The sequence below is a fragment of the Dermacentor andersoni genome, chromosome 3 (genome assembly GCF_023375885.2).
Source record: "Dermacentor andersoni chromosome 3, qqDerAnde1_hic_scaffold, whole genome shotgun sequence".
NCBI lineage: Eukaryota > Metazoa > Arthropoda > Arachnida > Ixodida > Ixodidae > Dermacentor > Dermacentor andersoni.
The window spans coordinates 170,929,028-170,946,085 of NC_092816.1; the positions used below are offsets into that span (position 1 = coordinate 170,929,028).

General features: G+C 47.4%; 1 protein-coding gene across 1 annotated transcript in view; it reads left to right on the forward strand.

The window, feature by feature from the left end:
- LOC126524470 (A disintegrin and metalloproteinase with thrombospondin motifs like) overlaps positions 1–15,724 on the forward strand; it is a 42,817-nt gene extending 27,093 nt beyond the window's left edge. The window contains exons 6-8 of the mRNA XM_050172783.3: positions 583–733; positions 12,899–13,009; positions 15,568–15,724. Coding sequence (XP_050028740.3) covers positions 583–733; positions 12,899–13,009; positions 15,568–15,609 — 304 coding nt within the window. The 3' untranslated portion in view covers positions 15,610–15,724. The remainder of the gene's footprint in view (positions 1–582; positions 734–12,898; positions 13,010–15,567) is intronic.
- Positions 15,725–17,058: the final 1,334 nt, after the last annotated feature.

Sequence of the window (17,058 nt, forward strand, 5' to 3'; positions counted from 1 at the left end):
ACTACATGATTGTAGTAAAACTTTGATTTGGGCGAATTGGTTCATGGCTATTCAAAAGGCGCAGCGCGACTGGGACGGCGGCAAATCTTTGTGTTTCTTTGCCTCCGTCCCAGTCGCGCTGCGCCTTTTTAATATACATGATAGTATCGATTTTCTGCAGAGACTTGGAACAAAACAGTGCCCTGGTGGTATTGAGAAACGCCATGCTGATGTGCCTGAAGCTTTAGCCAGCGCGAAACTTACACGTAGGAATTGCTCTTACTGCGCGATAGCTATTTTAAAAGTCAAGGCTTCGGCGTGGGTCGTTGTGTTGTCGTCGAAGGCTGATGTTCGTGATGGCTGATCAATCTCATTTAGACAACGATAGGCTCACATGAGCGGTATACGTCGATAACATAGACGCCTACTTCCGCAAAAGCAACTTTAATTGGCATGCCGTGTGGTGCACCTAGCAAACACGCAACGCCGTGCCTTGCAGGGATACTGCCTGAGTTCTAATGCCCTCTCAGGTAGCAGGCCTGGGAATCCACGAAAAAGGCGATCAGAGCATACAAACAGCCTATGCACTTTCTTCCTGCACAGGACTCTTCAGCGAAGCTGTATAAACCTTCAGAGCCATAAGAACTACATGAAAGGACGAAACAAAATTCCAGGTAAAACTGTGCGTGAGGGATATTACTGCAAGAAGATGATGAAGGACATGTCACAGGGGAGGAAAGTATATGTAAATAAGGTAAGTCGTTCAAGAGAAGAGCCTGTAAGTATCAGTCTGAAAGAATCAGCCAGCTGTCAGCTAAGCGATTTACTATAGGGTGGAAAATTCTGTGGGATATACAGGTATCTCGCTAATTGCAGCCATTTCAAACTTTCGCCGAGTGGGGGTCTCATTGGTCTGCAGGGTGAAATCACGAGGACTCGAAGGAAGCTAACGAAGAATCACGCAAGCATTTTAAAGCACATGCTAAGGACATCTTAATGTTTATAGCTCGCCTAGCGAGGAGAACTTGGAGTGGCGCCCTCTCGCGAGTGACGTCACGGCAAGGACGCCGCTCGCTCCGGCTCGCTTGGGTGCCGCGCGCGCTCGTTCACTTCGTGTATGCCTGGGGTAGTGGTGACTCGAACCGTTCTTATTGAAGGATATGTCGGCTTCTTTCTGCTACTATGCCTGAGCCACAGTTCCTTCTTAAAAAGCTCGTATTTCGAGAAAATTTGCAGCTTTGATATTGCAATCTATGTAACGTTGAATGGGTCTACTGGTTTTGCAATGCATATATGAGCCATGTCTGTACACAAATCTTGCGTAAAATAATGTCTGCAAATTCACCATCCGAAGTTGTGTATGATGCTTCCCTAAACACTTAACATTCCCTTAGTACTTAGTTATTAGAGACATTGGATTTTACATGTAAGAAAAATCTTGGTATTTGATGTGAACATGTTATCCGTGTTAGAAAGACATTTCCCATCAGCTGTCAGCATGTTCGTTATTATTCTGGTGAGTTGTTCTGGTGAAATATGGCCACTTCATTAATGAGTAAAAGAAAAAGTTAGGCGCGCATTTCGTATAAAAAAGTTCGCTGCTACTTTCACCGCTCTCAGAAACAGGCCCCCATAAAACGAATTTCTTATGGCTGCAAACACGTTGGCGCGTCATGTAGAATATTTACATAGTTTATTCACAAATACCATAGTAGCCATCACTTGAAAGAAAAGTTTCGTGGTCAAGATCCAGAGCAAATCAATTGCAACCGATGAAATGTTTCACGGTGGCCCTCAGTAGCCTTTATCGACAATATGACACACCCCTCACGGAACGGTAGCAACCGACTGTCGTTATGGTGAGGCACGCATTGTCTGCGAAAGGCATCAGTTCACTACAACTTCGAATTGAGAACATGAAGCAGTTTTCTACAGCGCAAACTGCAGTGCCTAAAGTACACTCGAGGTAATACAGCGCAGCTTAGGATGCCTAGAAAAGAAAAATTCAAGCACGTTCTGCCTTACCATGTCTCGATCCAACGTTGTTGGTTTTGGTCGGGTCGCTGGAGGGCTACAATTCACGCTGCTCTTTGTCGAGAGCTTTCTGCACTCAAGCCTTGTTCAGTATCTGCCTAGCACGCCGCGGGCAGTTTGGATCCGTTGTAGGGTGGATCCCGTCACAGGGTCTGCAGTGGGGGGTACACGGGTGCGACGGGGTGGGGCTGTCAGTCCCACACGTCGCGCGAATGACCACGTACGGCGTAGGACAGTAATCAGCCCAATGGCCGAGTTTGTGACATATCTTGCAAAGCGATTTGCGGGGGCGATGGGGGTAGCAGCGGAGTTCTGCGCCATAGAAACGCACGTAGCGATGCACTTTAGGCCCTTCAATTGTTACCAACGCAACGTTGGTCTGATCCATCATTTGTGCTTGAAGTATTTTAGTTCCAGGAGCCAAAGGGTTCATCTACTAGCTTGGAAGACGGCGTGTCGGGCAAAAGACCAGCAACAATTCCTTTGTATGAGGTAAAAATAAAATTATGAGGTTTAACATGCCAAAACGACTTTCTGATTATGAGGCACGCCGTAGTGGAGGTTTCTGGAAATTTCGACCACCTGGGGTTCTTTAACGTGCACCTAAATCTAAGTACACGGGTGTTTTCGCATTTCGCCCCCATCGAAATGCGGCCGCCGCGGCCGGGATTCGATCCCGCGACCTCGTGATCAGCAGCCCAACACCATAGCCACTGAGCAACCACGGCGGGTTTTGCATGAGTTGTCTGGGGCCACAAAATATATTGCGATGGGTTAGACCCGCTGACCAAGGTTCAGCTCCCTCACCTTGTACAATGCGTCGGCCACATGTGACTGGGGTGTGCTGATGACGGCCAACTTCTGTTGAGGTCGCAGTCGGAATATGATGTCCTGACGATCCTCGGTGGTCAAGCCGGCTGCACTCCATAGAGCATTGGCGAGTTCTGGGCGCACCCACTTATCATGACAAAGTCCTCCGTGAGGTCGAAGAATTATCGTTTTATCGTGCAAAGGAAGTCAAGGCAGTTTCTGATTCCGTCTGCGCTTGCGTACGGTGAGCTGAGAGGCGTCCAGAATGCCCAAGATGCTGTCGGAGGGTTGCGTCTTGGCGTGCATTGAACGGACGCGCCGCTTATGTATGACTGTCTCTTATGTATGACACCAGCGTCGTCGTCAGTTTTGTCGTCGTAAATATTAGGGCAGCATCTTCCTCCATCCTTTCCCCGGTCGGAGTTCGTTGTTGGGAGGGAAAATTAGTGACGATGAGATTGGCGGCCAGTCCGGCGGTATCCCCCTCGGGCGTCTTCGTTGTTGCCGAGGAACGCGCGGCGGTGTTCTCCGTCGCCGATTGCGTCTCCTGCTCGTCGGAAAATGACGTTGCGGTAGATAAATGCCCCATGGAAACAGAGCGGTGAATTGGCCGAAAGCCCTTTGCACGCCCGTTTGGAACATGGGCCTCGGAAGACCTGGTTGCTTGGCGCTCTTGGTTCATGGTGTAGAAAACACGTCAAGGCAGCTATGGCCCCGGCAGGGGCAGCCGCATTCGAACTGCTTCAGAGCTGCAGAGGTGCGGGAGCGGCAAAAAATAAGCTCACGGCATACGAGGTCGGTGTCAGCTTGCGAGGAACGCGGCCATTTGTAGTATCGCAGGCGCGTGGGCGCGGCGGGACGCGGCGTAGCCGAAGGTGCAGAGAAACCAGGCGTCCACACTCCACACATAAGAGAGAACCTCGCAAATCTTGATAAGGAAGATACCGCAAGCCTTACATATATTTCTTGATTTTTGACCCTCCACAGGGGAATTTTGTATCCAGTTTGTCCCATACTACTAATGAATAACGTTGTGGCGTCTTGCTGGCTGAAACCATACGAACCAAGAAGAATATTTCACTAAAAAATTGGGGCCGAGCATCCTGTGTCAGTTCGCCAAACAGATTCGTTATGTATATTCATCAAGCAACGAACACCAGTTAATTGCTCAAGTGAGCTGAACGTGCAGTACGGAAAAGGGATTATATATTGGTACATTCCTTTTCGTATCCTGCAAACAGCTGTAAGCCTCAATTAGCTTTACATCAAATTACCTCCACCTAAAATAAACACGTGAAGAGCCGCCTAATTTTGAGAAGTAGTTAAAGAAGCAAGTGGTGCTGGTATAATCTTAGCTGCAGTATTAGTGAAGTCCTCGTGTTACTGTTGTGCGCTTCAGTGAAGAAATGGAAAAATTTGTTACCATGAAGCACTCGTCGTGAGAAAAACCGTCTTTTCGGATTAACATCAAGGTAACTGTTGTAGATGTCATATATAGCCAGCATTTGTGACATACTTGTTGCAGCAGGGCATTTATTGTATTATAACTGGATTCTAATATGCTAAATCATTGCGGTTGTCGATCCGCGTATGAAAAAACCGGAATGGGCTTGTCTGTGCTCCTTCGGCTGGCACTGTAGCGTTGCCTTTCAGAACTGTATTGTCGTCTAGGAAATAAGCTCTTTGAATAAATTTTCGCCAACGAAGACGTCGCAAAATACAATTGAGACGACCGCCGTAAGTATAGAAGCAGAGGGAACGATAGCGAACAAACGAAAACACTGCACAAGGCGCCCGGACACCACCCGAACTGCAGCAGACGACAGGCGCGAGTCCGTGCCCTGACGTTACGCTCGCGGCGCTCGCAGCTTCCTTGTAGTTCGTTCTCGGGGCTAATTGTGACGGTTTGACTCTTGAACACGAAGGACTTTCCACAAGAAAGACTCTCCACAATAGACTAGTTGCTTCCACACTTTTGGATTAAAATATTTTTCGTAAGCTTTATGCATGACGGGCAGACTGCACGCAAGGTGCGACCAGTTTCATACTGGAGTCTAACGTCGAGGGTTATGCATAAAAGATTGTGCTGTTCGAGTGTTCCCAGACTGCGTCGATAGGAATACTTTGCCTTTTTGCTGCTCACTTCCCGTCGCCCTCCAAGCTACGTTGGCTTTAACTGAAATGGCGCACAGTATGTACATGACCGGGGTAGTTGGAGAAGTATGGGGGAGGCCTTTGCCCTGCAGTGGGCGTAACCAGGCTGATGATGATGATGATGATGATGATGATGATGATGATGATATACATACGTTTCCCAGTTCTTCATGGGGCTTAGCACCTTCGGTGTTGCTTTGGAACACGTTTGGTTGAGCAAGAATTCAATGGTGATTTAGTAGCAAATGTGAGAAAAATGCCTTAGCATTACTTCGTACCACGGAGATGTCCCGGATCCATAATTTAAAGTGCACTCGGCGCATTGCAAAGTGTTGTTCAGGAGCTCGGTTGACACACGTCCTGCCTCTCCGAGGAGGGAACTGCAACTGACGCTGCTCCTAAGCAGACCACCGTCAGTGGTATTATATTGTCAGGTTGTAGTGACCTTCAAGAACACAGTAAGAAGACTGTGAATGGCAAAACTGGCGTTTTATTGGACGAACCTGTTCTGTCAAAAAGAGGCTACACTCAAAGCACACCAAAAGCAGCGTACACAGTCGGCGATCGTCTAAAATCTGATCAGCAGGTAAAGCGCGTCGGCTTTTATAAAAGAGTCGGCGAAAGTTCCAGAGAAATCGCTGGTGCCCTGTATCTTCCAGAAAGAACTACACAATTCGCGTCGCGGGTACGTGTAATGAGATTACAGAAGGTTCGGTGGCCTCAGAAAATGGCTAGTACCATCAATAACATTCCAGAAACGTCCGATACGTGCAGGCGCGTCCTGCGCTGAGCGGTAACATTTGTTGGACGGGAAACGCGGTCACCCGATGAAATTTACTATAGTACACGTATACATACATACATACATATATATATACATATATATATATATATATATATATATATATATATATATATATATATATATATATGCATGTATATATATATATATATATATATATTGCCACGGGAACAGATATAAATGCTTAAATATTTACAACCTCACTACAGAGAGCAGGAGCACTGTCAAGATGAGAGGAAAGACTATCTTTAGAATAATCGTTCTCTCCCCCCCCCCCCCCCCCCATGGCTAAAGTCGCCTTTATAACGTTGCTCGCAGTGTCGTGACACTGGCCTCCGCAGTAAAAGCTCCACCCCGGCGCCTAAAATAGGGTGGCGGGCGAAAGGTAGGTCTTGAGGCTGCCACGTGCATGACGCCTGAGGAACTAGAAGACATGGTAGGATCGAGCGAAGCTATTTCATAGGTAACGTCTGTCACTTTTCACAGGCCACGATAAGGGCCACAGTATCTCGAAAGTAGTTGTTTCAGAAAGGCCAAGACGCCAAGACGGGGACCAGAGAAGGTCAAGGTCACCCGCACGCAAGTGGGAGTCCCCGTGGTGGGTGACGTACAACAAATTTTACCATGTCTGCGACGCAGAGAGATGAATACGGGCAATGTGACATACCTTTCCTGTTGTGTCTATGGCGGCGCGAGTGTATTCGGTAGACAGTTCGGCAGTGGTTGAAAGAAGTGTGTCAAAAGGGAGGGCGTGTCTTGTCCATTGGGAAGGAAGAAAGAAGAGCAGCCGGTGGTGTCATGTCGTGACGCATTATACGCACAAGTGACAACAGGTAGCGCTGGGATTCAGTCGTTACTATCAAAAGAAACATGCATAGAGAGCATACCAGTAATGTAGCGATTCAAGCGTTCAGAAAGAGAGCGCGTTTGAGGATGTTACGCAGATGTAAGCCTGTATTTAGTCGCCCAAGAACGAAGTAAGTCTACCTTGACTTAGGTAAGAAGTATCAACGTCGAGCGGTAACAAGCTGACGAGGAGCGCCGTGGTTCTAAAATGACGTCTTGCATCAAGATGTCGGCGATATCCGTAGCGCAACTGGCCGGGAGAGGTCTTCTGCTGGCGTAATCGGTCGCATAATATTGAGCAGCGTCATTCGATTTATTGCCAGCGGTGGTGAGAGGGAATGGGCCAAGAAGGTCGAGGCTTACACAGAAATATAGTTCGGCTGGAATTTCAGTGGGCTGGAGGAGTCCAGCTGAAGGAAGAGCTGGCCTTTTCCGGCGTTGTCACGCCTAACAGGCAGCGACATAACGACGAAGAGAATGATAGAGACCAGGCCAGGAAAAGCGCCGCCTTACACGGTTGCAAGACATGGAAATAACAAGGTGGCCGGCTGTAGGAACATTATGCAGTAGCTCGAGTACGTTCAAGCGGAGATGAGAGCGAAGGATGAGTAGTAGTTCCTGCTGCTGCGGGGCGCATGTTCCGGCCAAAGGTGCCATTTTCAATGACAAACAGACGAAGTGACCGACGAACCAGAATGCAGGCGGTTTACGGGATCATTTAGAGACATGTCGTGCCATTGGTCGCCACGAATGTGGCTAAAAGCGGAGCGCAAGAAAATGCCATTGTGTGTCTGTCTTCTGTCGAAGTGTCTGAGGAGTTTATGCGATGCTGAAATAAGCAGTTGCGGTCCCAGTATACTCGGCCCGACTTCTAGACAACAATACACGTGAATTACTCGGGACGTAGAGCCCAGTGACACACACAGACGGCCCAGTGGAGTCCTTGAGGCTAGAAAGCCAGCAAAGATCATGGTGCTCAATGGTCACAATCAAAGGCTGCCTGTATTGCTAGGGGCAAAGCTTGCTGACTACCGAAACAAGTGCGGGGCACTCACGCTCGGTAATGGAATAATTGCTCTTGGCAGGGGAAAGAGGCCGGCTGGCATACGCGATAACTCGATCATAACCACGTTGCCATTGGGCAGAAGGATTTGACTGATGGCTGCGAGTAGCGCTGCCAGTTTGCCCCCCTGCGGCGGTTGCTGTTGTTGATGTGACGTCTGCGGTGCCGCTGCTGTCGTCTCGCAGTCAACGCTGGTTTCAGCGTCCATCGTTTCTTGAATATTCAATGCTTTTTGCATGGGCTGCGCCTCTACTCTCCGCTCTTGGCGGCGCGAGGGGGGGTTCCTCCGCGGCACCTTGCGTTTCTCGTTGGCGTCCTCGGGCGCCGTGCTCGTTTTGGTTATTTTAGTCGCTGAGCTGCCGCGAGCTAGCGCATCTATTTTACTCATGAGTGCTCTGGTCTGCACGTTCTGTTCCTGAATATGGGCGTTTTGCCTTTCGAGTAGTATATTAAGTCCTGTACATTCGCCCTACTCTTGACGTGTTGTGGCGTTTTGGTTAGAGGAGGGATGTGGGGTAGGGTTGAGGGGTGGGAACTCTCTGTAGTTTCCTAGGGCGAAGGAAGGCCTGTCGGTCCAGCCCACCTTTTTCTCGGCGAGTATCCCCCGTTGGTTGGACTCGGCCCCGGGTTCTCGATCTGGTCCGGGACCTCGAACAGGATCCTCGGTGTCTTCCGTTCGAGCTTCGAGTGCCTCCTTTCCCCATCGTCTCCCCGCGGCAGCCGTCCTTGGAGCCAGCCGATGGCGTCTGGTCGGCCCCGTTCGGGCCGCCCCGGAAACCGGATCTCGAACGTCGGCGGCTTTGGCGGCCACCCTTGCGGGCCGGCGTTCTCAAACGGCTCCGCGAAGAGGTGCTGCATTGGGGTCGCCCAACGATGGGCAGCGATACTCGCAGCCATCAATCAAATCAAGAGAAGCTCGGAAATATGAATGCCAGGCTAGAGGCCTTCGAAGGTCAAGTAAAGATCCTCAGTCAACACGATCGACTGGGGGCGAAGGCAGCAACGATAACCGTGAAGAACAAGTTCGCAGCGCTAAAGAAAGAACGCGCCAATAAAGTCGAGGAATCGATCGCGTGCAGGCGCGGTGGCATCAAAGTGTCAAACGAAGATGACGCAGACGCTGAACAGTAAAAAGCCAATTCTGCGGGGGGGGGGGGGGGGGGGGGGGAGGGGGGGGTAACAATCATTTACCAGTGGAATTGCAGGGGTATCCGCACGAAGGAGGCCGAGTTACTACTTTACATAGATGGGCTCGACCAGAAACCAGGTATGCAGGTCCGCCATGTAGGTGTGTTGAACGTGCCACGTCATATATCCTGCTATACATCTCACGAAGAACGTTCTTGCTTTGATTCTAACCTCACTTTGAGCACCTCGCACTCAGGTTTTTTGCGCACTTGTAATCGCGTGACGTCTCTCGCGAATAATGTTGTTGAGATGGGACTGACGCAACGTATTCACAAATGCGCCTTAACTTCAAACCAATGCTTGACTTGGTCAAGTCCGGCTCAGGATAAAGTCTGATGTGAATGAGCCCAAATAAACGCAATGTGAATCTTGGGCACATTAACATCAGGCGTTACCTTGAGCCGGACTTGACCAAGCCAAAGAGTGGCTACATGGTAAGCCGCATTTGTGAATGCAGAAGTGACGCCCGCAATATCAGATAACGAAGACTCTATCGCGACAGCAGCAAAAAGATCTAAAGTGCTTTCAGTATTGTGTCCGCCTCTCACTGATCTTGGGGCCGTGCGGATGTTGAGAGAGATGGAGTCGGCGAGCACAGCAGGCGAGCACAGCAAACAGATTTTAATTTACCCAAACTCGAAATGGAAAAGTCCAAAACTAAGAGAGGAAAGGTCAAAACTCAATCGGCAAAAAATAAAACTCCACAATTGCATAGCCAAAACAATGTACTTATCCTCGCCTACGTGCGTCCTTAGCGCGTTTCGTGCGGAAGTCCGGCAACCCTGGCCTATGGCTACACGCTAACAAAAAGGGAAAAAAAAGGAACGCTCTTACAAAGTTCGGTTATCGCACGTAACTCCAAGTGCGATGTGCGTCACCTCTTGGTCTCAGTCGGTGCTCCTGCCGACTCCGCAAGCTTTGTTGCCTTCGTATCGACCGGCCAGCTCCTCCGTCTCGGATGTCGGTGTCCCGAACTGTGTCGGTGGCGTTTCACTCCGGCCTCCCTGGTTGGGCCTAACACCGGGCTCCGCCGCTACATCTCCGAGTCCCGGGGACTATCGTCCGTGCTGGTCTGCCTAAGAAGGGGAATCCATTTCCTGGAGTGCCCGGCACCGCCGTGAGAGGGTGCAACAGGTCTAAGGAGCCTCGCTCGCACGTCGCCGAGGTTGACGGCCACACCCTGGATCGCCAGCGTCACGAACTTGGCCGAACCTCCATGGCTCCCGTCGCCAGTACGATGCTGACGCTCCAACCTTCTTGGCCCAGAGCCACGTCGATAATACCAGCTTAGCGCCGCTTCTCTCCCGATCACACCTCGGGTCACGCGCCTCGAGGGCTCGTGCCGTTCGGACCGATCGGCACGAGCCTCTTACATATGAAACCGCCTAAGCATCGTTGCAAATAATACTACGGGCGGGTGTCGTGGTTAGCATCTGACAGTAATGTCAGCCGGACGAAGGCCATGTTACCGCATAATGACGGCGTCTGCATGATGACCGTATTGTTTCGCTGAAGCAAAGAAACTACCACATTTTCCCTTAATACCTGGGTCGATAACGAAGGTTCTCAATGTCACCCAGTGTCTTCACATGCTTATCTCGTAGGAGGATAGAACTGGAGAATATTGGCCGCTCATGAAGTGGGCGAGGGAGGCGCAGTCCGCACGCTCCTGTTCGGAATGCTCGGGAAAGATGGAAACTCACACGGGTACACGTGCTCTAGCTCGTGCCATGCGACGTGACGCCCACGCGAGTAATTTCAAACAGCTACTTGGCTTCGGCACTAGAAATCTGCCTGAAATCATGGTCTTACGTTTCGAGCACCAGGCTGCTCTGCTAGAAATCGGAGTATTCCATTTCACCACGCGAGACAAATTTTAGTTTCATTATTAGGCCTGAGAGGAGGCGAGAGAGGAGCCAACCGGAGATCAGCTAAATAATCACTTGCATTCGAGTGCGTTAGTCTAGACGGGAATCGAATCCAGGGAACTTACTAGATCAGCACGACGCTGTATTGCTAGAGAAGTCGCAGCTGTGCCTGAATGGAACAGTTTAATGTTTCTTTTCATTTCTCGCTGTTCGTGTCATAATCTTTAGAACCTCCAGTTTCTTCATTATTTTCATATTTTCATTCATGTGTCAGCACAAGCAAAGTGCACTGAATATTTTTCTTTTCTTCGACAAGCTTCGCATCCTTCCCATCGACAAGTTTTCCCATCTAGGTTGCTTCTGTTTACTCAGAAAATGATAGAAGCGTTTCACAGGTCCAAGTGACTAATTGACAACCGCGAATCCTTGTTCTCTTAATGGGTCAGAGGCCGATATTTTTCGCCATATAAAGCGTCACACGTATCCAGTTCATGTGCGGAATAAGTTGATGTAAGGCACGGACACAGCGATCGCTGTTGCGATATTTTACATTCAGTCTTGTTTCTATCCCCTGCGAATTTTCATTACTAAACCTAGAATGTGACATGGTAATTACCTGAAAGCACGGAATGATTTTTAATGTACTGGCAATATCTTTCTGCATTCCAAAGCATCCATACCTCAACACTGCACCTGAAATCGTAGCGTCATATTTTGAAGCTGAACACGTATCATTCTGTAAATAAGCCGCTCAGTAAGCAATCAGACCTCTCCTTGCAGGCCTTGCGTTGTTTCTGTCGTTTGTTTCGTCCTTGTTTTTGAAACATAACACGCAATACGCATCAAGTTATTTATGAAACCAGGGGTTCTATAACGTAAAACAATTCCGATATGTTTTTATTGCAATCTCCTGACGTCAAATTTGCCTAAAAGCCGACGCAAGCATAGGGCGGACACGCGCAGGGTTGTCTGGACAGACCAATCAGACGCTATCCTCGTTCATAGGCGGTAACTTTTGTTGGCTTGAAAAACGAATAACATCACCTACACTGAGCGGCTTGTCTTATCTAATTGGCTGAAAGGAGGTGAGGAGCATGCTCAAGTGGCGAAGGATTCGATGGGCCGAGCGACTGCACTGAAAATCGATAATCGATGTAAAGAGTGCTGCCGCCGTCTGCGATTGGCCCGCTTTTCTTTACTTTTAGCTTGCGGTGGCTGGTCGAAAATCGCGGCGGCGTGCAGCGGAAGCTTAAGAATGACGCTAAAACGGATCCTCAGCACAGAAGAGTTGGCAGAACGAGGTCGCAAACGTGCCGAAAGTGCTTGAAACCTTGCACGGCAACGCAAAAAGCTTTATTATACGCAAATAAACCCATGCTATCCGGCAGGTGCCGGTAGCCAGTGCCTGCGCAACCAGCGGCAGCCATCTTTTATTCCTTCCCGAACGGGGCAACCTGCGTCTATTCATAAGAAAGTTCAGTTTTGTTCAGCATATTAATGCATCTTTAACGCGTACGCGTCACTTTGACGCGGTGATGTTTTGCGGTTTTGTGACGTCGCGTGACAGGCATATGAAGTAGGTGCAACCCGAAAAATTTTGACCAATAGCTGAGGGCTAATGACGAAAAGGCGTCGAATCAGATATAACTGTTTTTCTTTTGTTCAGTCAAATCATGGATAATCATTGTGTACACGTCGTATCAGATGGGCAGCTATCACGGTTTTCGTGACGTTGCGTGACAGAGAGGTTAAGTGGTTGTGGCTCAAAAAGTTTTTGACCAATCGCGGAGGGCTGATTGCAGAATCGGAATAGAAAAAATTGGAGTAATTTTACGTTATAGCGCCCCAGATTACTGAAAGGCCAAATAAAACTGACTGCACTGCTTCAAGCTGCCGGCACCCTCTTCGCGTGTTCGATATGTTCTTCTTTTGCAGCCATTTTCCGCTAGATTTTGAATTTAACATCAACATCGAAGTCATATTTGCTTGCACATAACCTCAGTTCTGTCAATTCAAGATAGCCTACAAGGTTCCAATATATGGCACCCCTCTTTACTAATCTATACTTCTTGAGAGGCAAAGCATCAGTTCTTACGTGTATTGTACCAGGATGAGAAAAGAATATAAACTATTTAATGACGTCCGTACTTGCAGACAGAAGCACTAAGCAAAAAGTGTAAAATGGAGTGTTGCTACGATGTACCTAAGGGCTCCTGGTGCAAGATTGTACGTATACTTGAAGGCATGGATTGTCAAGGGGGAAATGTGAGTGCTTACTTTAGCACATTTCTTTTAATGCGTAGTTGTATTTAAGCACACAAACTTATGGGAAATAATAAAACCTTATCTCGTGTTTTTTTTTTACTCATTAACCTCTGTTTTAATATCAGCACAGTACGGCACCCCTATGAGATAATAAGTATCCTCAAAATTAGGAAGCTTATAAAGGAAGTCTATATGCCTGTTGAGTTCAACGCAAAACCTTTGTATCTTCCGCTAAAAGAGAAAGATGTGTTTCTGTATCAAAACGCAGGCTCAGCATAAACAATAGCGTTTCCCGAGTTGTCTCGGTCTTGTTATTTGACTCGCACCTTTTCTTAGAATATTTCGTAGCAGGGGATCGGTATCTTTGTCATTACCAAAAGGCCATTTACTCTTAAGGATACCTACACTCTCGTTGGTAATTGGATATCAGGTATTATGTGCATAACTTATAATAATGTGGATGATATCAAATATAGGTCAACAGAGCAAGCAATATAGTCTTAATTAATTCATCAGCTTCTCAAATATTATAATTAGATGAAAACTGTCAATGATAAAAATGTAGAGCGGCATGAAAAACTCCCGATACAGCTTTCTGTTGCTCAACACGTGTTACGTTAAAAAGTGTTGTCCGAGCGTGAAATAAGCCCGCACGTACGCGCAATATTGCCGCGCTTATTGGGCCCTCGAGGCACTTTGCGTGTATTTGCGGACTTCATTCACGCTCAGAAAAACTTTTATGTAGCTCGTACTGACCAATAGAAAGCTGTATCAGGAGTTTTTCATGTTGCTCTACAATTTTCTCATTGATACTTTTCATGTAACTATATATTTGTGAATTTGAATAATCAATTAAAACTAGTTTTGTAATTAGGCGGAATGCAAAAAAATAATGTATCCAAACAACGGCACACAACACTACCTCGGTTCTGTCCTACTACGTGGCATTTGCATATTTCTAAACCTTGGTAAGTGATAGTTGGGGCACCCTGTATATTCACGTTACACATAACGAAGTTTGATTAATAGCGCAATATAGCCAGCGCTGAAAGAGGTCTTCACAATGTCAGTCGTTTCTAGAAATTAGGTGAAGTATACAACAACAAAAGAAGCTGGTAAACAGATTTAAAATGCAGTTTTGAGCTAGCAGCTTCACCTCTTCTAATAGTAACTATAGGTTCTTACATGAAATAATTATGTTTTTACATGTAATAAACCCTCCTATCCTTCCTACCGGAGCCGAACCTCTCATGTCAGCGCCAGTCATGGCCATGGCGGCGGGTGTGGAACATCCTTTTTGCGGATGGCGCCACGTAGAGGGCCCCTCGTTGCCTCACTTTCTCGATTACTGAATAGCGAGGGTCTCGACTGCGGCAGGTTTGATGTCTCCGAGTATCATACGAAGGTTTATTGGCCAGCTGCTTGTTCATAAAGTTCCCATTCTACGAGGCGCCATCAGTGAAAACGATGTCCCACATACGCCGTGATGATCGTTAATGGAGTGGACTAAGATTTCCAGGATGACGCATACACAAATACCTTAGAATGTGGGATGAGCAAAACGTGTGGGAGTGGGAAAAGCTGCCAGCCTGGCGCAATTGATAGTGCAGCGCATGCGTATTGCGGATGTGGTTGGTTAGGCTATCACCCGCGGTAAATTGTTTGTTTTTTGTCCACTTTTGTTTTCATTTATCCATCACTACTACGCTTCAAAGAAACATACAAATAACTTCTTACGCTCTCCTTCGCTTCATTATAATTTGGACTGATTGGTTGTGTTAGGTGCGATGCATCACAATGCTTGCTTTGGAGAATACACCCAAACACTGGTAAACTGTTCGCAATGTGTTTCAGATGAATAACTGTGTTTCCTAACCTCATACCTGTGCTTCTTTATCTCAGTCAGGCAGCTAAAGCACTTCCTAGGCTTATATTGCGAAATGATGAGTAGCGTAGTTTTAAAGTAAAAAGGCATTTGATTCTTGCCAAGCGCACGTAAACTTAACGCGAAGCTTTTTAATAACACTTAATCCTGGATTATTTTTCCTGTTCGTTTTATTTCACGTTCTGTATGTCTGATCCGACGCACTATTCGACGATCGGGTTTGTAAAATTGTGCTGCTTCTTAACGCGAAAGTGTTCAAAAGGTGACAGCACATTTTAGTAAATTGATCGCATAGTAGAAGAACATATCATTCACTACGAATAAAGTAAGCAAAACTGCATTCCACGTACAAAACCACGAAGGCTTCATGATGTCTTGAGTTAATCACAGAATAAAAAGTGTGCTGCCACGGTAGGATTCCTTTGTTGCTATGACTGCACGCATGCGGACCGTCCTAAACAGCTGACACTGCAGTTTAAACCTGTTTCCAACACAAGCTCTACTGCAAATATAATGTTTACGATAAGTAATTTTAAACATAATTACATGCATCGCTATAGCTATATATCCAGAGCCCATGACTTCTTTCGATAATATTTCATTGAAATAGATGTCTATTCTACAAGTTGTCCATGCAAGGATACCTTCAGGTCTTCAATTTCTCGTTTTGCAGACTTGCAGAAGAGGAGTTTGTGGAAAGCACAACTGGCAATAGGCTATGATCCAGAAGTAGCGTTGTATTGCTCTTTCATGTTCTGAGAGCAGCAAAATAAAAAAATAAAAATCATGAGGTTTTACGTGCCGAAACTACTTTCTGATTATGAGGCACGCCGTAGTGAAGGACTCCGGAGATTTCGACCACCTGGGGTTCTTTAACGTGCGCCTAAATCTAACTACACGGGTGTTTTCGCATTTCGCCCCCATCAAAATGCAGCCGCCGTGGCTGGGATTCGATCTCGCGACCTCGTGCTCAGCTGCCCAACACCATAGCCACTGAGCAACCATGATGGGCGGCAGCAAAAGAAATAATGCCTACGCTCGGGTTCTTAGTATTGTATTGCAAGTCCTTTTTCTAGTATGTGAAATAAGTCTATGCATTTATTAGAGGCCAAATCATTTATTTCAGGCGTTATTCGCGCTCCCACACGCGCTCATGCGAACCTCGTTGGCGTCTCTGCCAAATAAGCGCAGTGCGCAAACAGCACGATTTTGCGATTGATATTCACCGCGGCTTCCACAGCTATAACCACACGGACTTTTCATGTATTGCTGCTTCCTTGGCCACCAAACAGAAACGTTTTGTGACATGTAAACCGTCCATAAAGTACATGGATACAACAACTCTGTTCTAATTTCGTTTCGAGATGCAGCGGCAACAGGCAAGCAAAACCTCGGCGATTCGATGAAAATACAAAACATGGCCATGGCAAAACATGCCCAGCTGCGCACTGTCCAGGAGCAGACGTGATTTCGCGCAACACAAGAAGAAGTGATGTGCAAGCAGTGTCAAACTGCCTAGTCTTTCGAAGCACTCGTGCACGACGAATTCCAGATTTCCAAAACGGAGCGATAACTGCCTCGCGGCGACGGCCTGTTTCGTCGCTCGTAGCAGCCGTGCACAATATGGCTCTTATGGCACTTGAGCCTGGTTCTTATCGCAAATAATTGTACAACTACGACAATGCATCAGGGAAGTCGAAAGGGGCAATGTATATAATAGATGTTCAGTAGACAGAAATCATATCATTCATGGTGATTAAATCCAGTTTCTTTTTCACATGTGATCGTAGCGAGCAGCTTCAGCTTCGAGCTCTCCGCATTTTCTATCCCACTTGCTGTGATTTGTCCAATCATTACAAGAACACTGGGGGACGTCGTCCTCTGCAATGAGGGACCCAAGCCCCTCCCACCAATTGGATCCTGAAGGACCAGTTCGTTATGCCGTCGATGTGAGTGACCGCTTCGACCCCAGCATGATTCCGATAGAGTCATCTGATGGCTTCTCCCTTGAAGCAATGGGGTCGGACAGAGATCTTACCTTGGTGTTAAGCCGACGTCCGAAGAGTAAGGTAAGAAGGAAATCACCTACCAGTCATCAGGCGATGAAGCAGGCAAGTGGCAATCAGTCATACACTATTGCATACGTACCAACAACGACAACAGA